We start from the raw sequence: 25495 nt of genomic DNA, 5'->3' as shown, positions 1-25495 counted from the left end.
ATACATTTGGATGTATTATTGGTCATCAAGCAGATACTCTACATTTAGAAGCAAATGATTTCAACAAACCACAATAATCATTCATCATTGTGAGTTTGAGGGAGGGTACTGCAGTACTATGTATAAACTAAGAGTCGTGATAATCTGATGCCCCCATCACAGAACCGTAGATCATTTTCCTTGGGATACACAGAAAAAGATTTATAATTCTTTGTATCACGAGTTAAATGATCTACGATTCTGTGATGGAGGTGTCTTTCAAAGGGAGATGTCAGAGAATCGTTATATAAACTAATGTAATAAAGTGTATTGTGATACATCCAATCATCTTTTAAGATAAGATAAAAGCTTTGAAAATAAAAATTAGATCTGATTTGGACTTTCCTATCTCTTAGGATTTTCTACATTTTCTATATAAACCCACTTAGGATTATTGTAATCAATCCATTATTAAGAAAATCAATCTAATCTCAGTCTTTTTTAATCTTAAACATGAATATAATTTAGATTCAATGACTATGACATATATGGTTGATTTGATAATGCACAATCAAAATCATCATTGCTAAGATATCATCATCATTATAAGTCTTATTTAAAAAAAAAAATTGTGATAAAAAAGAGTTAGGCTAGCGTGACTAACTTAGTATGAAGTGTTGCTGGGCCCACAAGGATTGCCATTTTGGTAATCAAACACTTCAGGCCTCTAGAATTCATGACCTAGATCAAATTTGAAAAAAATATTGGTTTGATCCAATACTTTGAAAATGGGCAACCACCGATCTCTGAAATTTCACATCCTAAATCAACGGTGATAAACTCTCTTTTAAATTTTTTTTAAGGTTTTAAAATTTTGTGATCTACATCGCTATTCGTGTTAAATTGTAACATGGATGCCAATAAGATGCAACCATTGAACTTAGTGAGTGAGGAAAACTTATAAGGAAAGTATTTTTTTCTGAAAAAATAATAACATACACTTATATATTGAAGATTCCAACAATTTTTAATGAGAAACACATAAATAAATACATTTTGTTCTCAATTATTAACTCAACAATTTTGTAATCATTGTGGATACATGTGTATTAAGCTTTTATTGCCCGCTAAGTATATCCAAAAGTAGACGTCAACTTATGAGGAGACAACAAATGCTCATTAATCTAAAATTGATTTCTTCGTCATAAAATAATTCAGAAGATATTACAATCGATTTGCGTTATTTCCATATCAAAATTATTAGAAATTCAAACAACATATATATATTTTATTATCAAGAAACAAATACATAAATATAATTTGATTGCAAATTATTAACGTAACAATATTGCAAATTCAGACACTCAATTTGCATTAATTGTTACCTGTAGGTTTCAACTAAGTTAATTAGTAAAGTCTATAGGTTATAATATCATATATTTGACTTTATTTTTTATTAATCATCGAGTCATTAATTTCTTTAAAATTAAGTATACCGATTTAAAATGTAAGAAATTGTATCATCTCCCCAATAAAATAATTCAAAAGATATTATAAAAGAAATTCTATTACCACACCAACTTTTACTTACAACACACTAATCCTTTTGAAATTAATGGTCACGATACATTGACTCCTAAGAATGATTCATGAAAAAAACACATGATCCCAATCCTTTAAATACAAAATCCAATGGTTGAGATTTATCTTCGGGATAAATATCTTTAAGATTTGTGTTATCAAGATACTCATAAATCTCATAAATTGGATTGGATCGCAATCCAATAAGTAATTATTCACATGTAGATTGGTGTGCTAATAGCAATTCTCATTATAAAATTACCCCTATGGTTGTAAGATAGTCATAGTACACAAATTTTTTTTTTTTTCAATAAATGATGGAAATGTTGAAGAAATACAAGTGATGACCATTCACGTGTCTTGCACGTGATAGTCTAGCCTACTTATGTACATGTCCATATGTACGCAATACGTACGGAGAGTGTGAGAGAGAAGAGAACTCAAATTTCTCTTACCTTACCCTCGAAATTTATATAATTTTCTTCCTGCATGTCTATATGGAATCAAACCCCAAAATCCAAAATTAGGGCAAAATCTCCCAACGAAAAGTTACCCAAAATCCACGAGTAAGAGAATTTGTAATTTCGTCAGAGATTGGTTTCGCATCTAATTAGAAATCCAAAACGTCCAATCTTCATAAATTTCACCATTTTCCTTCTCAATCTCCATTGATCGATTTGGGGATTTCTTCTTCTGGTGTAGTGGAGAATTGAAATTTCACGCATGAAGGATCCATTCGATCGAACCAAAGTGGTGCTTCGGCACTTGCCTCCATCGTTCTCTCAGTCTGCGTTGATGGACCAAATCGATGGCCGCTTCGCTGGTCGCTACAAGTGGGTTTCGTTTCGCCCTGGCAAGAACAGGTTTGTTTTTTGTTGAATTTGTAGTTTTTTCCTTATTATCTCGCTTTTGTTGTTTGGATTATTGTTCTGTCGTGAATTATCGAGTGATCAATTTTGTTTTAGTTCGAAATGGTATCATTAGGGATTTGAAATGGTTGTTATCTCGGATTGGAGTCAAATGAGAAGTACATTAGGGTTTTTATTTTGTCAGTTCCGCTGTGCCCATCTGATGATTTTAACCCACTTTTTGTTAATTTATTTATTCTTTTTAATTTCCATTTTTCTTCTCTAAGATTGCCAACTTTGTATTTCTTGCATCAATAATCATGGTTTTTACAACATTTTAGACAAATCTTATTAGTAGTGATTTTATTCTTTTTTAAAATGATATATGCAGTCAGAAGCATCACAGATATTCACGAGCCTACATTGATTTCAAGAGGCTGGAGGATGTTATAGAGTTTGCTGAATTCTTTGATGGGCATGTGTTCGTTAACGAGAAGGGTAACTAATTTTTGAACTTTTGAGAATTCTTGTATTTAATTTTCTTATTTATCTGGTGTTCTGCACTTGACCAAGGTTTATATAACAAAAACAACGAGGCTCAAGAAGGTGGACCTTGGGCCTCATGAGTGTCAAGGTCTGCATTCTTTCTATATTTTTGGTTTTTTTTCAATATCTTATATTAAATTGGATGTGCGATGCACATTACTTTAAAAAATAACACAATAATATTATAATGTTTGGTTATGGTTGTAAAATTTTGAAATTACAGTTGTCATAATTGGAGGCAAAGGATACTAATTACCATTACATTAAGGGGTGTTAGTTTTTTTTTTTGATAACCAGAAGAAATTTATTGAAAAGAGGGCGAGGAGTCATAAAAGAGGAAAGAGAAAAATACAACAAACAGTAAAAAAAGAAAAAGAAAAAAAGGGAGGGAAAAATGCCAAAACTTAATACGTAACACAACTGGGCATTACCCATTAAAAAAAAAAAAAAAAACTGGGTGTGACCCAGAGCTGTTAGAACGGCTGTTGTTAAGCCTAGCACTTTGAATTGGACTAGGGTCCTCGTTTATTGTGGAAAAGAAATCACAAAAAATGATGTTTTTTAAACACCGACAATTTTGAAAAGCATCGCTGTTATTATTATTATTAATTTTTCAGGTGCTCAATTTAAGACCATCGTAGAATATGCCCCCTCGCAACGTGTTCCGAAGCCATGGTCCAAAAAAGATGGTCGTGAAGGGACCATATTTAAAGGTATACTAAAACATTAATTATCTGTTTTTTGGAAGTCTAAGATTTAATGTAGTCTTAGTGCGCATGCTTTCATATATTTTAGCACTTTCTGTTTAATCACTAACGGTTTTTTGACGAATAACTAGATCCCGAGTATCTGGAGTTCCTCGAATTTCTTGCAAAACCTGTTGAGAATCTTCCTAGTGCAGAGATACAATTGGAAAAAAGAGAAGCGGAGCGAGTTGGTTAGTTTTTCTACTTGAAAAATCTGTACACACATCTGTTTAGTAAATCAATGATGTTGTCAGGAAAATAAAGCAACCAATAAAATATTTCAAATTAAAGTGGCGGGGTTTTAATGGCAAAATCTTCTTTTCTTTCTTTTTTTCTATTTTTTCTATTTCTGTAATTTTGGCTCTCTAGGTGCTGCAAAAGAGGCTCCCATAGTTACACCTTTAATGGATTTTATTCGTCAGAAAAGAGCTGCCAAGGGTGGATCTCAGGTACATGGATTGTTCTTGTTATTTTCTTGTTGCTTTTACTTTTAGGAGTAGACAGTCAACTAATGTGGTAGTTCATAAGTGGATTCTCTAGATTCACTCAATATCAAACTTTATATAAAAACAGTGACCAGTTAAGGGCATAATATCAACTGAATCTCAGAGTTGTAATCATGCTTAATACATTTCAAGGAATAACTTTTCTTTATTTGTGCTAAGTTCTCATAATTTGTAAGTCAAATGCCTAAACGTGGCACTTGTGGAAAAGATAAGTTCATCACATTATTGACTCTCTGAAGTGTTTTTTTTTTGTTCAACTACTATGAAATTCCAAAGATGACAAAATTTCAAAGGTTAAATTCTACTATGGAGTTCCAAAGATTGGAATTTGAAAGGTTAAATTCTCGATTTTGAATAAATATATAGGACAAGAACGGATTTTAAATACCCTAGTGTGGAGCATCTTTTTCTGACAAGTAAATATTATATATATATAAACAAGGGGAGGGAGGTCGAAGTGACCATCTCCAACCCAAAACAAGGACCCAACAACCAGGCCACTACAACTATTCAATACAACAAATCTATCACACCTAATGAAATTCTCAAAAGGCACCCTCTAATCTCTCTAAATACTTTACTCCAACAATACAAGAGACTCATAATTGACATGAACAAGTCTTGCAAAGAGTTCTTTCATGTACAGCATATTTCTCAACGTTGAAGACGCTATACATCACTACTCTTGTGACTCACTCACATGAACTTTTGTCTTATTTTCTGTTTGTCACTTTTATTGTATCTTCTTTGATAATTTTGGTTATGGAAACAAACAATTTCAAAACTTTGACCATTTTTAAGGAGCTTTCACTTGTGTGGAAAAAAAAATTATAGACAAGGGAGCTATATAACCCCTTGAGCCATGTTCTCTTTTGTGGCTTAAAGCCTCCTTATGCTTGTGGGGTCAGAACTTTAGGAATGCCATAAGCATCGAGAAATCCTGAAGCATGGTCTCCTTATTCTCTTATATATGGTACACTGTTACAATTTCTTTTAGGCTAAGATGTGTGATCTAAACATATCATGGAGTTGGAAAGAGACATATAATATCATGATTCGTAACATGGTGAGTGTCATTAAGTCATAACCATTCTTCAAGAGAGGACTCAGTCAACATTGAATATGAAACTTGTTTCCTTTGTTATATTTGCCAAACAGCATAAGGAAACTCAAGGTACCATATCTTACAATTTACTAGTTGTAGCATTTTCTGGAGCCTTAGAAGAGAGTCTTGAAACCCTACCTAGTACATGCGTTACAACCATATTGGGAATAATCAATTTAAGAAAATGTTTCTTGTTTCATGGGTATGTCCTGAATTTTAGTTCATTAATTATGGCAGAGGTCATCATCTAATGGGAAGCTTAGCAGAAGACATGTGGGAACTTCACCTGGCAATTCAAGATCAGCTTCCATGAAACGGGGTTCAGAGAAGAAAAGGGCTTCCACTTCAATGGTATATTTTTTTCTTTCAGATACTTGGCTTGTTCAAGGCAGCAAAACTAGTTAACTTATATTGACTGCAATGTAAATGCTTCCCTTTTTATTTAGTATTTCGAAGGTTTGGATTATGTTGGTTCATATGCAGCCAAATTCCTAATGGGGTGACTGATATTTACAATTGCCGTGTGCCGTAAGAAAGACATCACCAGTTTCCCTATTAAGATGAAAACCATCATTTTAACTGGTTTGCATCCCTACCATCCACCTCCTATACACCTTCTTGCACTTGTTGCTAGAGGTGTGTCGAATGTTTGGAAATGTTGCCAATTCTTATCCACCAAGTTACATTGACTATTAATTGATAGAAGGAAAGTTACATTGAGTAATAGTTTTTTTAGTTTAATTCCTAAGACTTCACCGCTGTTGGGAGTTTGCTCCACCAGTAAAGCTAACAAAGCATTGTCAGCTCTGTATTGTAAGAAAGTCCACTCGTTTCTTGTTGGATGATTTTTTGTTGCGACTGATTAAAATTTTTCCCATTTTCCCCTCATCTATCAAAAAAAATAATTTGTCCATTCACCTAGGTCTACATGGAATTTGTATATGTTGTTTTTCCCCCTTTTGGTACTTGTTGAATTACACTCTGACATGTGCTAAATGATTGAAATTACTACATAAATCCAAGTTTGTCCCAAAGTCTTCAACGAGTTCAACTATTTCCTTAAACTACTTTTGGTTCATGAGTATCTATGTTGATCTGAGGGAGTTGAACCTCCAAGTCCCAACTTTGTTTATTGAATCAAGTTCTAACTACACTCAATAACAGGCCTGGAGCCAAAAACCACTTCCTCATTTTTGAGCTAGCACACATACCACACATTATGTATACTTATTTCTCTGTCTTCTTACATTATGCTTTCTTTATTTTTAAGGGAGTAATCAGTGCTCATGTAAGCATGATCTCTAGAGTAATTTTTGAATTGCATTCATCTGATCTTTTATTTTCTAATGTTTTGTTTGGCTATATTGTTATATTTGAATTTTCAGAAATTGGCATGTCTGACAGCTTGACACCCATGCCATGTGTCTAGTTAACACTGTACAAGGGTGAAGCCAAGGCTTGGAGCATGAAAAATATTTGTTAATAACTAGTATTGAGGCTACATTTTGAAGTGAACTTTGCTATTATAGATCACTTCATTATGGGTTCTTTTATTCTAACCTCTTGGCAAGATAACAGCCAGTGCAAATCATTTATGAACTTCTCAAATTTTCATGCTTTTATAATCTTTCCTGTGTTTTACATTTTTCCTTAATCATAAAAGTTAAAGTGATGGAATAGGGTTGGTGCTTACACATTTTCCCTGTTTGATCACCAGTATGTTTTAAGGGAGACTGCAAAAAATCCTAGTGCGAAGGAGAAATCAACTTACATTCTGGTGCCAAGGCGTGAAGACCATCAGCTCTCAGACAAGTCTGTTTCTGTAGCTGCCACAACTGGAACAGAAAAAGTAGCAGATGAAAGTGGTATGGTTCGACAACTGAGATCGTAACCATTCAGTGGCATTGTTACAAACTTTCTTTTGTTACACTTGACTTTATAGTTGAATCCAAATAAGTGATGCCAATATCCTTTGCATGAAAGTAATTGCCCATTTCCTACTTATTGGCTGTCAAGCGTACACTTTAAAGTTACATTTTGACAAAGCTGAAGTTTGATGTTGTATTGTTTCAGTTTGTGAATTTTTTCTCTCCGTTTTTGGTCCCGTGCTATTTAGAAAATTTTCACAAGAATTATTTTTCATGTGTTTCCTCACTAAGGTGATTAAAACCTACCTAGGAGCTTCTGCACCGCTTTTCTGCGTTTTGAGGAATCTTAAGTTTGATTTCTTTGTGGTGATTCTTTAGTAGAGTAATGAAACGTTAAATCATGATTCATGGTAGGATATGATGAAATTTTTATGCAGGCTGCCAGCTTGATCTAACCCTCCATTATCTGGGCTTGGGCCAACACTGTCAGCCTAAAGCATATTTGGTGGACATTGAGAAAGAAATGAGTTTCAAATAGATCTGTTGACATCATTGAGGACATGTACAAGTCAATAGTTGCTAGTTTGAGAATGAGTGTTGTGAGACAAATGAGTTCCCAATGACAGTTTACATTAGAGAATGGCCTTGAATTCATATTTTTACTTTTATTTATGATTCAACTAACTTTACAGATCTTTTCCCTTCATGGTCAGTTTGATTTGCCCCTTCTCTAGTCTCATCAAGAAACATACACTAGACCTTCTCTTGAATCTGAGTAATTAATTCATTTATAACCAGTATAAAACATGATTGGGTCTGATCCCTGATGCAAACTATGAACTTATTCTTTTTCAGGTTTCATAAATGGCATACTTTGTATGTGGTGACCAATTGAATTGACTCTTGTTCTATCACCTGTTGACGTTATTGCTAGGTGTTCTTGAATGGCTCTTTTTAATTGTCTTTCCAGATTCTGCCACTCATTCGTCGTAGCATCCTCATTTGGGACAGCTCTCATCTTATGCACATATTGTGTCATGATGGTCTATTCAGTGAATTATGATTGTCTTATTACAAAACCTCCCCCACAGTTTGACTAGTATGTGTTTCAATAGCATCTCCTGAAACATATCTCCATTCAACTGCTCAACTTTATTTCTATGGAAGACATACTCCTAATCTCTCCTTTTGAATCACAGAACCACGATTAATGTTCACTTCAGGTTCTCTCTTGGGCATCAATATCAACAAATCCATTGTTTATCTAAATTTCATTACTCTAGTTGCACTCCATGTGCCTTCTCTCGGTTAGAGTTATTTTAAAGTTGTGATATAACTCGTGTCAGAGGCGAAATCGAACATGCAAATTTGGACAGTTAATAGCCTAGGCACATCTTGATAAATGGTTGACAAAAAAAAAGTTGCAAAATTGTATGCTTTGCCTTGTTGATCTTTTCTTCTAGATCATTAGAGGTTTTGGCCATGTGAAACATGTCAATTTTAGGATTAAAAATATGTGATTTTCGTAAGTTCAATTGTATGCATAGTCAGCTTGATTTTCCCCTTCTCTCATCAAGAAATATACACAAGAACATTGTCTTGAATATGCTAATTAATTCATTTATGATCAGTGTAAAACATGTTCAGGGCTGGTCCTTTGCAAACACATTGCAACTATGAAGCTATTTCTTTTTCAACCAGTTCTCACTCCGATTATGGTTCTTTCATTCATGCCCTTCATGATTCCAATGGATCCTCTTGGGATTTCTTTGTTGCCGATTACCTATTGGATTATTTTTTCTATTATGCTGTCTCCTGGTTAATGAAGAGCAAATGAATTCTTCCTCTACATCACTCAACACAAGTGGCCATGTGTCCCATGTTACTCTTTTTTTTTTTTTGTTGCAAATCCTTTTCCTTTCCTTTATCGATTCATTTATAAAAGATAATTTTATCCTTTATAGATATAATTTTATTAATGAAAAAATAGGGAGGTCTAGGAGGCCTGTCTAATACATGAGATAAAGTAGGGGAACGAGAATCCCAAAATACTAAAAATCACATTGTGAAGAGTGCTCAATTACTTGGTCTCTCGAGTGATCCAAAAAGACTAAGGTATTGTCTGCAAACTGAAGGTGAGAGATAAGTGATCCTGGTTATTTACCCTAAACCCCAACAATTTACCAATTTTGACTGCCCTGTTAAAGAACTTACCTAAAGCCTCGGCAACAATCAAGGAAAGGAGGGGAGACGGGGGTACCGAAAAGATCACCATATATAACACAAAATTTCTCCCCTGATTCCTTCTATCGAGCTTCTCGGTCTGTCATTATACCTCAAGAAGTAGAAAGAATTACAATCCCCATTCCCCCAAAAATCCTACGAATTCATTGATAGGCCCTACCTTATACCTCTGGAACCCCTAAAGAGCTAGCTGGGCACCCATTCACCTAAATTGAGAAGGAAGCTGTAGAAACGCATTTCATTACTCACCCAATCCATCTCATTCCAATCCCCATCCTGCCCATCATGTATTCCAAAAAGTCCAAGCACACATGATAATAAGACTTTTGCAAGTCAATTTTCCTCACCAGACCTGTTTTTCCCTCTTTTATTCTCGAATCAATACACTTGTTTGCGATCAAAACTCCATCCAAAATCTGCCTCCCCTGATGAAAGCCCCTTGCTCAAAGAGGAGTTAGAGAAGACAAAATCCTGTCTCTATGTGAGAAGGCCTTAATCTGCCAAACTTTTGAAACAATGCTAAAACAGAATTAGGGAACCCTCAAAGAGTATGAAACACAGATAGAAAGTACAACCTAATGTCCCTAATAAAATCATAGTGACAAAATTCTCTGATTTTTTTAAGAAGTCGCGACTCTTTCAATTTGTGATTTAATCCCGACTTATTTGCAAAAATTTAATAAATAATTTGTTATATTATATTTAATATGAAAGTTTGTAAAGTTTTTTAGCATTATATATGAAATATTAATTGTTTATATTATCCATGAATGATAGTATATATTTTGTATTTTTCTCGATTTTCCCCAACTTTGCAGAATTATTCCTGTATCCCGACTTTGTCACTATGAATAAAATTGCAATGAATTGGCAAGTGGTTAATGGATTGACCACCAGCTTTGCAAGGGAAACATTAGGCACGCTAAAACCCTGGATGATTAAATGATTTGTGGTAAGAATTCTAGCCAAGGTGGCTGGTCACCCAAAATAAAATAAAAATGTTACCTTTAGATCCTCCCTCCTTTTTTTTTGTTCCATCTGCTAATGCAAACATTTAACCCCTTGTTTCTGTTATCTGCCTTGACTTTACGTGGTATAACCTTATGATCTTTTCCTGTTTGAGTGTTTCTTGCACCAAAAGGTTGGTCTAGCTCCCATTAGTCCACCCTTGAAAGTCACCAAAATGCACTCTCTTTTTGAACTATTGTTTTCTATTCAATTATCATAAGTTTGCTTTTCTAATATCATATCCCATTCAAACTCAGGAATTACATTGGTCATCCCTATCTTTCTCCAAACCCTTTTTCTCCGTACACCCTCTCACAACATTTACAAAAGCCTTGCCTTGCATAACCATTGAAGTCCTTTTTCTGCATGCCTTCTCTCCATCTGAATTTTCTTGTATTGATGAAGCATACTAAATTTTTATCCAGTTCTCAATAATATCTGCGTGCCATTTATTTAGAGCACAGGTGAGATATCCCAAGAGGAACATCCATGCCCATGAAGGGTTGTATCCATGTATACGCGGTGAAGAGTTCAAACATAGCTAATTCTAAATTTTGCATATTATTCCACGTATACTTTCCAAACTGCTGCTTGTTTTACTTTTGTCTTATATGCACTAAATGCGTTAATTACTTTACTATTTCCCCAAGGAGGAAAAATAAAGATATGTATCCTTACATTCCCAGAACTTTCCTTCTTTTGGCAAGCAAAATTTGTTCTTTCGTCGACTTTCCATTTTCCTTAAGTCTAACCTCTTTCATACTGATTTTATCTTCAACTGAATTTGGATTCAGTGGAAGACATTTAAAGGCATACTGAATTTCCCGTTAAGATTATAACAAAACAAATTTTTATATTTGACTTTCTTGAATAAAGTGTGTAAGCAACTTTTTTGAAGGATTAGACATCTTTGACATGTGCAGAAGTTGTCATTGATTTAAGGACAAAGATCAATGCCATATATTGCAGTTAATTTCATTATTGTTGATACTTTGAAATTTGACTAAAGATTCACTTATGAAATAATTAAAAATAGTAATAACAATCCATAATCTCTAAATATACTGAGATATCTGTTGGTTGTAAGCATGTATGCGGCCATGCCCATCGGCATGGACAGTTCTCTCTCTCTCTCTCTCTCAATAGGTAATTTTCTCTGTTCTACATATTTGTTTAGTGAATTTGCCATCCCAAGTACTTACAGATTTATTTCAGGAGCTTCTGGAGCCATTGATCCTGGAAAGAAGAAAGTCTTGCTTCTGAAAGGGAAAGAGCGAGAAGTTGTTCAGGTAAGCTTTTCATTTTCCAAGTCCTCCTTTCAATTGTCTCATCTTCAGGTTCAATATTTTCTTCTTATTTGTTATGATCTTGTTATACATGAACAAGGTTTGTTTTTTGCTAATTCCAGATGTAACTTGATTACAGTTGGAATTTTTTCATTACAAATACATGCAATTTTTAAAACCTGCTTTTCATAATGCCTTGCACAGGCGTCTAGTGGTGTGTCACAACAGCAGAATGTAGTATCTCCGGTGAGAAACTCACCAAATTCAACTACTTCCAAGCATAACCAGCGAGGTGAGGCTAGTGGAAGGATGATCAGGACCATACTTTCAAACAAGGAAGCACGCCAGGGTCAATCATCTTCAGGGATCCAGTCCGAGCAGCAAATCCCAACCTTGAATTTAGATAAGGACAAGCGACCACCTCGGTCCACCAACATTCGTTCACAGGTTGCATGTAGTTCGGAATGTGATTCAAAAAGGGCTCTAGAGGGTAAGGTTTTTGGGAGTGATCTGCATTCTTTTGGTTCTATAAATGAGAAGCAAGAAAAACGTACCAGAAATAAGGATAGACCTGATCGTGGTGTTTGGACTCTTCGTCGTTCAGATGGATCGCATGTAAGTGATGAGTCCATGTCGTTTTCTTCTACTCTAGCTACTACACAGTTGATGCCAGAATCTTTGGAAGCCATGACCATTAGTAAACTTGGGGATGATGTAGTGGACGACACTGAATCTAGTAATAAATCATCCTGCCCTGGTGGAAAACCTCGAAACCTGGATGCTCAAAATTCTCGATTAGGGCGTGGTGGTGTTTATGATCTTATGTTAAATAATGCAGAGATGAAACTTGACTTGCCCAATGCAATCAGGAGTGGGGAAGTTAAAACCCTTGGAAGTGTACGTAGTAGTTCTTCTGTGGAGAATGGTTAGTATTATACATGGTCTATTTGAACTCAACAAAATTCTCGTAGTTTCTGTTCTGTAACTCACATATCCACATTTTGTTTAGGTTCTCATAGACATGTTGGTCGTCGTGGACCTGCACATGGAGTTAAGGATATTGATGGTTCCCTCAATCTGAGTGAGGGGAAGCCTTCCAAAAGAGGTGGTGCTACTGGCTATGGTTCCCATGAGGTGTAGTAATGTTTAATTTTCATTCTAATCTACCATAGTACCATGTTCCATCTTTACCCCTACATTTCGTGTTAATTAGTCTATGTTTCACTCTAATGCCATCTGCAGAAGCAAGTGTGGGTTCAGAAGTCGGGTTCTGGTTCTTAATGTTTATTAAAATGGTATGCCCTTTATTCTTTGTGAATTGTAATTTTTTCCCCTCATCTGATAATGGAAATAGCATCTTTAGATTTGCATATGATTTGAATGGTCACTATATTGAACCATTCACATTAGAATTTTAACCTATGTTACCCATCCAAGAATAAGTGTTGAACATGCATTTGATGTTTTTTTACCTAAGTGGCTTCTCTCTGACTGACCTAGTACTTGAGAACTTGTATTGTCACATACATGATAGCTCAGAGTACAATAATCAGATCCCATGTTGTTTGGGCTTATCCCAGTTGGCCATGATCTCTGTGTTAATTCTAGACTCTTCCCAACCATAACAAATGCTGAGTTGCATTGATTTGGAGCTCAAAATGTACATTTATCGTGAGACCACTCTTATTTGTTTGAAAATTTTCTTCTTTTAACCAGCACCTATCAAAGTTCTTTTATTGAAACAACAGGTTGTGAAGACTCCAGAACTTTTTTGTGAAAGGGTACGGCCTTCAACTAATCTCATGAATGTAACCCGCTTTTTAACTTGTTTATAATATGCTGTTATCATTTCAGTTTTGAATGGGTTTCTGTAGGTCTATAAAATCTAGAGAGCCCCACAGTTTTGTTGCTTTAAAAAAAAAAAAATAATAAATAAAATTAGATGTGTATAATTTGTATTCCTAAGCTATGGTTTCAAGTCGTCACTTTTTTTAGTGTTAATTCTCTATGTCCTCTTATCTAATTGAAGTATTATTAGAGATCCAATTTGGTAGAAAGGGAGCTATCTTTAAAATATTCTCATGAGTTCCATGTCTGGAACTTGCAAGTCTGTGTTTTAACTTCAAGGTGCGTGCAATTCATGGTCTTTATTGCTAATATACCACAAAACCATTTTGTATGTTTCTGCTATGTGAACCCTTGAATGTTTTCCCTTTATTATAATTTCAATATTTTTTCTTATGATATGCTTCCAACTGTTGTTTGTTCCTTTTCTTTGTTGTTCTTTGTGAGTGTATTTGGTTTTTGCTCTTTTCAATATATTATACTTAAAAAAAAAAAAAAAAAAAAAAAGCTTCCAACTGTTACCCACTCATTGGCATTACTGGATTTCCTGGTTTCAGCTTTGTCACGAGTTGGAACTTGATTTGGGAGTTGGAACAATCTCTTCTATTTTTCCTTGTTGGAGTACACAGTAAGCCATGATTTTCGTATCTTCAATGTTCAGATTTGGTTCGAGTCCCAAAGGCCAGACAGACATCTCTTGTTACTAGAAAGATGGACGGATGTAAGCAAATTATAGCATGGGAAATCATTTGGACCCTAGAAGGGAAGGTTTCATTTGATCCTATTGATGCCAGATACCGATATTGTTGCACATTTTGTGGATTAAAGAAGTTATCCATCCTTTGGTCTGCCAGAGATGACTATGAAGATTAAGCAAGAAAGAAAGAATATATATAATATATATATCTACATATACAAGAAGGTGGTTTTCATTGGGGTGCTCCTTTAATGAGATCCACACAGACGTAGGAACTCATGGGTTTCTTGTTGGGGGAAACCCAGTTTGACCCATCCTACCAATTGACTCAAACTCGGTATAGAGGCATGTTGGTTTTAGTTTGATTTCTTCTTTTGCTTTAAAATGTAAATATAACCTTTAATGAGATACAGATGGATCTGTTTGGTTGAGAAGTCGTTATATGTGGGTAGGCGAGCCAACTTGTTACTACTAGTCCAGGTAAATAAGAGATATTTTGAATGTGTGGTGAAGAAGATTGGGGGAGGGCAAGATTCATTGGCAGGTCAGCGTGTTGATTCTGCTGCTGAGTCGACGTAAGTGGCAGTAGTAGGGAACGGAATGAGTGGAGAGTAGTATTAGTTGGTGATTTGAGTTTTGTTGGGAGGTGCTTATGGTGTGTCTGTGACCGACAGATTGATGAGATATTGGTGATATATATGTAACCTGTTCCCAGGTATTGCTGCTGCAGTATATTTTGGTGTTCATGTTTGCTAGCATGTTCTCTCTCTCTCTCTCTCTCTCTGGGTTTTTGATATTGTGTGTTAGATGTGCTTTATTTTTTTACATTAGAATAATATGTGATAAAATGACTCAAAAGAAGAAAGTGCAGAGAGCCATAGTTTTTTTTTCAATATGTATCTCTAGGAAAAAAATCTATGGTTATGTGCACATGCCACACGTCAGTTGAGTATATTATTTTTTGAGTCAGGTTATCATGATTCTTCACGTTAATTGTGTCATGATTGGTCATTTTGACTTGTTAATGCCCTGTAAACTGTAGCCACTATATATAATCTGGGATCAATGGTGGGAGGATTCAAAGAAAAATGTTTGATTAGAGTCAAATAGACACATATCTTACCTTGAAGAAATTAACAACACCCATGTACTCGTTTACGGATAGCTAAAAAATAATTTCTTGAAAATAAGTTTTATTATTTTGAAAATCCTTGTCACCAGACATTTTTAGTACTGCTTAATTAATGAATTAATTATAGAATAATGCTGAAGAGACTTCAGGTTGGAATCTCATATCGCACTTCTTGATGTGAAAGTGTATGGGAATCATAGATGCTTTTCATCAACTCTAAATGTAAATAGCACACCAGGAAAGGGCCTTCTGCATTGATTGCGCTTTTAATTGTCAAAGGAGTGCTTCTTTATAGAAATCAATGTTAATTTCTGTTTGGTATGGTAAAAAAAATAGATTGTGACAGTATATACAATGGTTTTAAATCTCATCTGTGACTGAGATGACTTAACGATACGGATGTACACAGTGTCTCAACATTCACATCATTTTGCGAGATATTTCAGATGATATTTTGAAAATCTCAGTTGAATCGGTAGAACTTGGCTGAGTCAACTGGGATTTTGTAAATTTTGATTAAAATAATTAAATATCTATTATATAAATAAAACATTATTTTATCATTAAACGAATTCTAATGTATCTTATTTTATTATTTTAATTTAAATATATGTAAATCAATCAATATAAATCAAGTTAAATGGATGAGTTGACTTATCAAAGTTAACTCGGTCTCGTCCATACACAAGACGGGACGCAAAACTGAGTTTTGAAACCATGGTATATGCCCTTCTTTTTAAGGCTCAAATTAGAATAAAAAAATTTTCTTTTTAAGGGAAGAAAATTTTGTTTGATTCATACAGGGTGTTAATGTAATTTACCAAGCTAGTGTTCAATAAAATAGCTGTTAATAATGGAAAACTAGCAGGTGGCAAGTGCAAACTTGTATTATTAGATAAGATATTTTTATTTATTAATTTTCAAATTTCAAATTGATAATCTATTTAAATGCGTTTATGATTTAATATATTACAAGTGTATTTTTGAAATTTAAAATGTTAATTAGACGATTTTGAATTTTCTACCTTTATATCATTATTATAATATTAAAAATTAAAAAGAATAATTTTGTAATTTTAATAAATTAACTATAGTAAATAAAAAAGATAGTGAATATATGTAATTTCAACAAATTAGCCATTATGGTCGTGACTCTGTGTTTACAATTTTATTTATTTGAATCAGAAAAACCCTAATAATTAGTAAAACTTAAATGTATTGTGAGGGCATTTTTGAAAGAAAATTTTGGGGTTTGCTTTCTCGCATTGCATTATAATTGTAAAGATGTTGTACGAAGTGAAAAATGAAAATGTGAATTACATACAACAAAACATTAGAGGCTGCCAATTGACGGTGTAATCTAATTCAATCAAGAATCATCATTTTTTTTTTAAACCGATGGTTCAAACATGAAAAACATTCTCCACTAAGGATTTATTTTAAAAAATTTAAAATATTTCACGTTTTCGACAACTCATTCTTAGATTCTCTTGCACAAATAAAATATTAAAACGATCTAGAAATAAAACCTTTTAGTTTTATATTGAATATTATTATAAAATAAACATAGAAACCTATTAAAACTAATATTATAAATAAAATTTGCAAATTTACTAATTTTTTTTTTAGTTTTAGGAATTTTTGAATAAATACAAAAATCTTAACTATCAAAAAATCTAAAATAACTTTTTAGTAATCAAATATCAAGTTGCAATTAGGATTTTTACATAAAGTGAAAAACTGAAAAATCGATGAACAATGAATAGTTTAACTAATTAAACTAGAAGGTGGCGTGTGCTAACGCACATGGAATGAATGGGTTTAGTTGTAATTTAAAATACTGATTAAAGGGTTTGTGAAAATAACATAGTAAGAAGGATATTTTATAGTTTTGAAAATTTACTATGATTATAGGGTTGTGAGATTACAATTTTCTTGATTTTTTTTTTACCAAAATGATCCTAATTATATTAAGTTTAAACGCAAAACTGGGGACATTTGTGTGATGGATTTTTTAGTCCACATTACTAGGATCTAGGCATCATGATCCAATCAAATTAATGCGATTAACGAAACTAAATCTACATACCTTTGAATTGTGAATGATAATACGACAATCAACGAGGTAATCTTCTTGATGCCTCCAACGCCAATCTACAATAATCAGAAAGAGCAAAATCGTATAGATAGCTCTACCCCAATCTCTATTAGGTAGTTCAATAGATGAAAATTCACTGCATTGCCTATGAGAGAGGACAACTACCTATTTATAGGATTTCTTTATTCCCCATACTTATGCTCATCATAAAATGGGAGAATTTATAGGTTATTACTCTGGTGTTATGGGAAAACCACGATCCACATTTTGAATTGGAGACAATTAGATTGCATGACGGTTCTCCATTTCCAACCTTAGTTAGTAAGTTAAGTAATTAATCAACTCAATAAAAAATAACGTTATGTGTCAAACCAAAATAGTTTTCAAAAGACAGTAATGCCGTTAATTTAGAAATTGCATGCTTAAAATAAAATATTAATTAAAACTGATTAATTTTGAAAACGTTCTAACAATCTCCTGCTTGGTCCACACATATACTTGCAAGTTTTAGAAAACAACACACATGGGTTGAACTTTGTAAGGTCGAGTGACCATTCTTTGCTTTGAAAAATCATTGCTTAAAATAATTAAGGTTAACTTTAACTTTCACCCAATCCCAAAAATGGCACTGATTGTGGATCATGAATGTACATAGTGTTCTCCTAATGACATCAAGACAGTTCCATCGTCTCAAATTTAGAACCATTAATAGTGTCGAGTATTTAACTTTATGTGATTATGATAGATTAATATAAGGGTAATGCGCACACCTTACGCAATCAATTTGTGCATTCTCATATCTGCTTTACTTCATACTTATAGTATGTCATCCTGATATATTTGTCATATGAAAAAATATCACCCTCTTATCATGATGAAGGCTCATAAATGTGCTTTTTAGACATCTAACCCAAGCATACCTCATGAATATTAAACCGTATTCCCAGGCTAACTTTAGCCTCGTAGCATATGCACAAAATAATAAATATCTAATAAATAACAATATGAGCATTGTATTACTTTTATTGCTTACGAAAAAAATATAAAAGTAATCAAAACATGTGACTCACGTGCTCCTTAAAGACTTTAGGAGAAAGACCTTTTGTGAGAGGATATGCGATCATTAGGCTAGTGTCCACATGAATGATCTCAATGATTCTCTCTTTAACCTTTTCACATACAAGAAGATGCTTGATTTCAATGTACTTGTTGCTTTTCGTCATCCGTTCGTTCTTCATGAATTTGATTATAGCTTCATTGTTGCAGAAAATGACCAATGGCTTGTGGATGGTATCCAAAATCCTCAACTCCAAATGAAATTCCTCAGTCATATCGTACGTCGAGTCGTTTCATAACAACCGATAACTTTTGTATGCATGGTGGAATTGATCATGATTGATTATTTGGAGCTCCTCCAAGAGATCAATCCATGAGCAAGCATAAACACAAATCCTGAAGTGGATTTGAGACTATCATGACATTCATCATAGTCTAAGTTGGAATAATCGACGACCTCAAGCTTGCTCGATCTCTTGTACACTAACATAAAGTCTTTTGTCCTCTGTAAGTACCATAATACTTTCTTTACTACTAGTGAGTTGAACCAGGATTTTTTGATATCTGTTGAGCATGCCAATTATCTGATGTTTGGCCAAATGCAAATCATTATATACATCAAACTTCCAACTACAGAGGTGTACTCTTTTGCATTTACCTGATTCATCTCTATTTGATTTCTGGGGCAATGGTTCTGATTGAAAATATCCTCTTTTACCAAATGGGTATCATAAGGCGCGCAATTTTGAATGCCAAATCTCTTAAGCACCTTCTCGATGTATGTCTCCTGAGATAATCCCAATAGACCAAATTGAGCAATCCTAATGGATCTTGAATCCCAAAACCCATTCTGCATTTCCTAAATCCTTCATATCAAAGCTCTTTGACATGAAATGTTTTGAATCATGAAGCGGAAGGATATCATTACCCACCAATAGGATTCGTTTATGCAGAGTACAAGAACAACAACCAACTCCCACTCACCTTGAGATATATGCCCTTGTCAACATTGGGCCTAGTAAAAACTTTTGAGATTTCTTTTTGACAAATCCAAGATTTTATATGGGCTTAGTCCTAATTGTAGACAACTGCTAAATTTGTTTGAATGAGTTATAATACTTTGCAAGGTGAAATAATAACTTAACCGAACCAAACAAAACTTTTGTAATGTTTAAATGGTGTGTTTTAATCTTTAATTAAGGTGTGATAAATAATTTAATAAAATGAGGTGTAATAAGTAAAAGTTGACATGCCAATAGCAGCTCTGAAAATTAAAAATAGATTAAGATATTTGAACAAAATATGGTCCCACTGTGAGTCAGATAGTGACAATTGATGGTGATGTGACAGCTCAACACCTTTATTTGGTACAAGTATCTTACATCAGACAATTTCTTTCTTTTTCTTGTTTTTGCTCTAGTTTCTACCTTCTACTTAACCAAGGCCCCAGAAGAGACTAATAATGACTTTTTTCATTCTCTCTCAGAGATAATAAGAAAAATGACTAAGACTCATATACCCATAACCCATAAACTTTAATGACCAATTTGCCCTTCACCACAAATTAATCTTTTGTCCCCACTCTCCCCCCTCCCCTGCTTTCCATCTCCATATACATGAACCAACATATCTGTTGTACAACATTGTGGCCTAGGAACATCTGAAGCCATGTAAAATCATTTATCTTTTCTGCTCTAGCATTACAATCCACTGCAAATTTCAATAATTTCTTCTAAGGGATTTGTGCGATATCAAGAAAAATTTTGTGGAGTGATTGTGGCTTTGACAAGAATGGGCAGTGATCACTGCCTTTGATCTTGTAGACCCCTTCAGGAGGGTTTTCCCTAACAATCTTCTCTTGGACATCTGGCGAGAGTGCATGGTCATCGAGTGTTTGAATGAAGAATCGTCTACAGGTACCATAATTCTCAGGTGAAAGTGAAAGTTTCTCCATGATTGGTCCCAGAGGGATGGGCCTCATGGAAACTGTGGCCAAAGCTATGTCCTGGAATATATCGAATACTTGGTCAAATTCATTATGCGCTATAACAAGGATACACCACTTACATGAAAACAAAGGAAAAAATAAAAATAAAAACATAATAACTAGAAAAAAGAAATTAAAACATAATATTTATATGACCACTTTGATGTGGCCGACCTACTTACAACTTGCTTTGTCAGGGGGACCTCATTATGGATTTCTCTCAAATATGTCTTTCCCTAACCAAAATTCCTAAACCCATATTTATACGAGCTTCCCACTAATAAGTGATAAAAGCAAAGGTATCCTAATCAATTCAAACCAATAATTCCATCTAATCAAACAGATCTTGATCGTAACAATTGAAAATTTATTCTAAATTCTAACTACCAAATTGGGTTCTCAACATATAGAGCCATGCTTTGAATTGATTCTATTAAGTCACTAAATAAGACTTATTTATGTATTCATGCATCTCATGTGCATTTAGCATGTGTCAGAAGCTTGAATTAGAGAAAATAAGAAGATACTCCCAAGAAGCCCTCTGTGCCCATTAATTGTTTTGTTAATTTATATTCCTATTTTTTATTTACATGATATTTGGGATATAGAGTTTTCAAATAGTTAACATATGGTATTTTGTGCATAAATTCATTCAAAACAGACACAAAAAAGGGGAAGTCTTAAGATAAAAAGTTAGGTTTCGACCATACCTTAGAGGAAGTCTGGTTGAAATATAGGCCCTTCATATGCTGTTTTTCAAACATGATACTTGTAGGAGGTTTGTCTTTACCATTGCCATATACTAGAAATTGTGATTCCTGCATAAACATCTCAACTGATCCTCCTAGCTGCACATACATTTGCATTGCAAGAGAACATATTAATCGGGGGGAAAAAAAAAACCTCAAAGAAATACAGTTATCAAATAAAATGATTGGATTTGATGTAAAAGCCAAAAAACCAAAGGTCCGCTTGCCAGTCGAACATTTGTTAAGAGTCCAACATGACTTGCTTGAGACATAAAGAATTTTAATTTTATTTTCAAACCATCTGCTATGGGGGTCTATTTGTTGTTTATAGAACCATAGGACTAGGCTAATGGATAGGTATTTTTGGCTGGGGTCCTCTCAACATGTTTGAGAAAAAACAATAAACAAGATTCAATTGCACAAGAGACAATTTACGCGGTTCAGCAATATTGCCTATGCCACGGGCAGCGATACTGGTTTCTATTGATGAAGAGTAATGAAAATAAAGTACAATTTTAGGGTTTTCCAGAAGATAAATATATATAGCACCTAGGGCTTCCAATGCGTTTTGAACTACTGAAAATACTTCCAAACAGTTTATGGACACCCAGTCATAACCCTTTGGGGGCCTGCCAGCTCTCACCACCAGACCCTGAAAACGTACCCAGGTCCCACATACCTTCAAAGATATAATGCGAAGTTAGGGCCATTAACAATCAGCACAATTTCTGTATACATTAATAAAACCTTAGAATGGGCTGATCTGTCCTGCACCAAGCACAACTTGGAATGTCTCAATGACACAACTGAGTCGAACTAGGCTAGCTGAATCAGCTAATATTAATGGATTTAATTACGCAGTTGATGCCGAACTCTAGCCAAACACCATGTCACTTACGTGACTTGCATTGATCTGCTTTGATATTGGAACTCATCCAAATCAACTATTGACTATTTTCTTCATAAACATTTGACCAGGGCTGACATAGTCCTACATAGTGGACACACTAAAACTTAGCCAGGTCATTGTAATTTCGCCAAACGACATATGCATTGCTCATTACGATACTGGTTGACACAACAATCAACTGATTTCTAAACCTTGATCGAGTGATTAATATAGATAACAAACCTCTTCGGCAAACATGTCGAAAGGTCTTTGGCCATCTGACACCATTGTAGCACAGATAAAAATTGCTTTTGATATCTTATTTGGGTAATGCTCCAAAGCATATGAGATGCTTGCACCTCCACAACTATGACCAACCAGAATAACCTGTACGAGCACTACACACATCATGATATTCTCCACAATGATATTGCTAGAGTGCCTGTAATAACAATGGGACAGTCATGGGCTTAGACCCATATCTCAGTTGGTTTGACACATTGCAAAGCAACTTTGAGGTTATGGGTTCAAGTCCAGCTTACCCATCAAAAATAAAAAAATAAAAAAAATGGGACGGTCATAATCAGTGTACACTTTACCTTTTCTTCCTCGGGTAGTTGTGTAGATAGTCGATCAAGGGCTTTGCATAGTCCGCTAATGTTGTTACACTATCTGTATCCGTCTGATCAATCCCGGATCCCACAAGATCTAAGGCAGTGGGAAGCAGACCTGCTTCCTCCAACAGAGCAACTGTCTTGTACCAACACCATGCTCCAAATCCTTCTCCATGAATTAGAACAAATTTCTTTGTTTTGATATTCTCCAAAACAACCGGTTCCTGCGATTTCCAATTTTTCAAGGTATTACTTTACCCAATGAAAGGAAAAAATAGTTGAGCGTGTCCTGTAAATATGTTGCACATAAATTTCATATTGACAAGTACTAGATAATTTTCCATGAAGACGCAAAGTCACACTGATATGCTTGCCTGATTAATAAAATCTGCTACTTAAAAACTAGGAGCAAGGACAGAAGAAGCCAAGAAAGAGTTTGAGTAGATGCAGCAAAACCCATTAAGGCACGGAGCTCCTTGATGGCTGAATAGTACTATAGAAGAAATGTGGGAAATAACTGCACACATCACCCATCTTTCATGTCGTTGATGGTTTTTCCATTTAACAAGAATAGTTTATCATAGCTTATTATTATTATTATTATAAAGATAATCAAAACAAATTCCTTCACCCTACAAGAGGAAACAATAGGCTTAAGCCATAGACAATAATTATCTTTCAATATAACCACCTTTGAATATTATTATGTTCAAACAGACTCTGTGATGGGCTGCTTTGTTTAAAGATCTGGGAATATAGCACAACTAACAAAAGCATATAACTGAAATAAAGCTTCTAAGAACGTTCTCAATACTCCAAGCCAAAGATTATGAGTGACAGCTGAACTAGCAAAAAGCTGATAATATTGTTTGCATGTCTGCTCATAGGTACCACAGGTATCAAACGTCCTATATATATGTCTACAAGTTATTTATTGTGCTGCTGAAAAAAAGAACCTTTCACTTGTTAGTAGGGCTCAGTTTCTTCTTAGACTAACAACCCTGCAGAAATCTTATGACCCCAAAATAGATTTGGATCTTAAAGCAGTTTGTTTTCAAGAGAGAGAATTAAGCATATAGAACCAACCAGTTCACTCCACTACTAGTAGGCTTAATCGAAAGCTCTTCGATCCTACAAATGGGTAGTGTTTCTTCTTCCAATCAGATGGTCTCCCCTGAGATTATAGCTTAAAGAGCTTTCCTTTATACCTCACATATTTTTCGATTCAGGTTTCATTATAAAACACAGAATTAGACCTATATGCTAAAAGATTGTGAATTTCACTTCTTGTGGTTTGTGGAGACTGATGGTATTGTTCAACAAGGAGGAACTGTTAATCAAGCCACGCATCCTGCCCGATTTCACTAGTATGTATTTCCCAAAGGGTATTTTTGTAATTTCACTCGTATTAAGTAAGACCCTGGTTATGGTTCCTGCACAAGGGTGTAATCTGTAACTCCAAGTTTCTCTTCACTTAAAAAATCTTTGTGTTCTCTGTATGATTTGTGTTTGTTTTTTGTTTGATTGCCCCTTTTTTCTTAACATCACAATCAAAGACGCAATATCCCTATAAAAATAAATCAACCCATTGAATTGTACTGTTCTTCATCCCCACTAATACAAATTTTCATGATTTTCTATAACAGTAGGATACCAAAGCAAGGAACGAATGGAAATTAATTTAAGAATATTAAAGAGGGGAAATTCAGTTCGATCTCCAACTAACAAACCTGCTGCTTCCCATTGGAGAAGGGATCAGAGATAGCGTGCCTTCGAGAACTCGTCGACCCAATTCGACGAGACATCGACCCATCAAACCTCTGCGACAGCTGGTGCTGATGAATGGCCATTGACAACGCTTGCTTGTGTAGAAACTCCTCTTCTACTGACATTTTTCGCTGCGAAGTTCTTCCAGTAGTGGTGTTGTTCCTCTTACTTCTCGATCTATTATCTCTACCATCCTTCTTCGTAATGCAACATAATCGATTACCCATTGTAGAACAGATGGAATTCAAGAGAACCCAAGATTTTGGTGGAGAAAAGTATGAAACAAAACAATTTCAACGAGGGGACAAAGTTGGAATTTTATATATTTTTTTCTCTCTTCTCTGTGTTTGAATGAATGAGAGAGAGAGAGATTTGGTTTGGTTGAAGAAGAATTAAAAAGATTTTTTAAACAAAACTACAACTGAAAATGCGACTATTAGTCTGTAATTAAAAGCTCTCATTTTCAACGCTAGAGCTTTCAATCATCCCCCTTCTTTAATGCTGATTTCGCTTGTTTTTCATTCTTTGCCACTCCAGTGAAGAAGTCTAGGGTGTCAATCTAGAGGAAATCCAAAAATCCCATCTAATAGTGCTACCGGAATTTAAAGCTCTCATTTTCAACGCTCATGCTTTGAATCTTCCTTGCTGGTTTTGTTTGTTTTTTATTAGGGGCGCGCTATCTGCACCCACTCTTTTGCTTGCTCAACCACTTAATCGTTATTTATTTTCTATAATAAATAGCGAAATTACACGTCACACCTACTTAAAAAAAAAAAAATCTAAATTTTTATTTGGTTGAAAGCTACTCAAAATTTACATTTTGACTCGGTGGGGGTGGGAATCTACCAATTGAAACAGGGTAGAAACCTATTCAATCCTTTTTTATGAATTTTGATAGGTTCCTACTAAATCAATCTTGACAAATACAGCCCTGACCTATTGAA

At 34.5% G+C, this 25495-nt stretch overlaps 2 protein-coding genes across 4 annotated transcripts; one reads left to right on the top strand and one right to left on the bottom strand.

Moving 5' to 3' along the window:
- The first annotated feature begins 1980 nt into the window (after window positions 1–1980).
- LOC147404342 (regulator of nonsense transcripts UPF3-like) lies at window positions 1981–15017 on the top strand. Of its 3 annotated transcripts, XM_086440262.1 has the most exons (13): window positions 1981–2423; window positions 2800–2906; window positions 3572–3667; window positions 3793–3891; window positions 4070–4149; window positions 5549–5662; window positions 7029–7176; window positions 11647–11720; window positions 11922–12207; window positions 12322–12642; window positions 12727–12851; window positions 12960–13012; window positions 14120–15017. In XM_086440262.1, exons 1-12 carry the CDS (start codon window positions 2284–2286, stop codon window positions 12996–12998), a joined length of 1629 nt encoding a protein of 542 aa, XP_086296388.1. In that variant the 5' UTR covers window positions 1981–2283; the 3' UTR covers window positions 12999–13012; window positions 14120–15017. The 3 variants fall into 3 exon arrangements, with proteins under 3 accessions (XP_086296388.1, XP_086296387.1, XP_086296386.1); XM_086440261.1 differs by having other exon boundaries at window positions 1982–2423; window positions 11922–12642; window positions 14224–15017; XM_086440260.1 differs by having other exon boundaries at window positions 1983–2423; window positions 11922–12642.
- Window positions 15018–19803: 4786 nt separating this feature from the next.
- Window positions 19804–25203, bottom strand: LOC147404341 (putative methylesterase 14, chloroplastic). Its single transcript, XM_086440257.1, is given in 6 exon segments — window positions 19804–20550; window positions 21243–21380; window positions 22414–22557; window positions 22770–22792; window positions 22795–23008; window positions 24515–25203. Coding segments are annotated over 6 exon segments (1056 nt in total). The 5' UTR covers window positions 24779–25203; the 3' UTR covers window positions 19804–20277.
- Window positions 25204–25495: the final 292 nt, after the last annotated feature.

This window comes from Akebia trifoliata, chromosome 4 (genome assembly GCF_017979445.1).
Source record: "Akebia trifoliata isolate Shusen 1 chromosome 4, ASM1797944v1, whole genome shotgun sequence".
Lineage (NCBI taxonomy): Eukaryota > Viridiplantae > Streptophyta > Magnoliopsida > Ranunculales > Lardizabalaceae > Akebia > Akebia trifoliata.
This window is presented reverse-complemented; position numbering and strand designations above follow the sequence as displayed.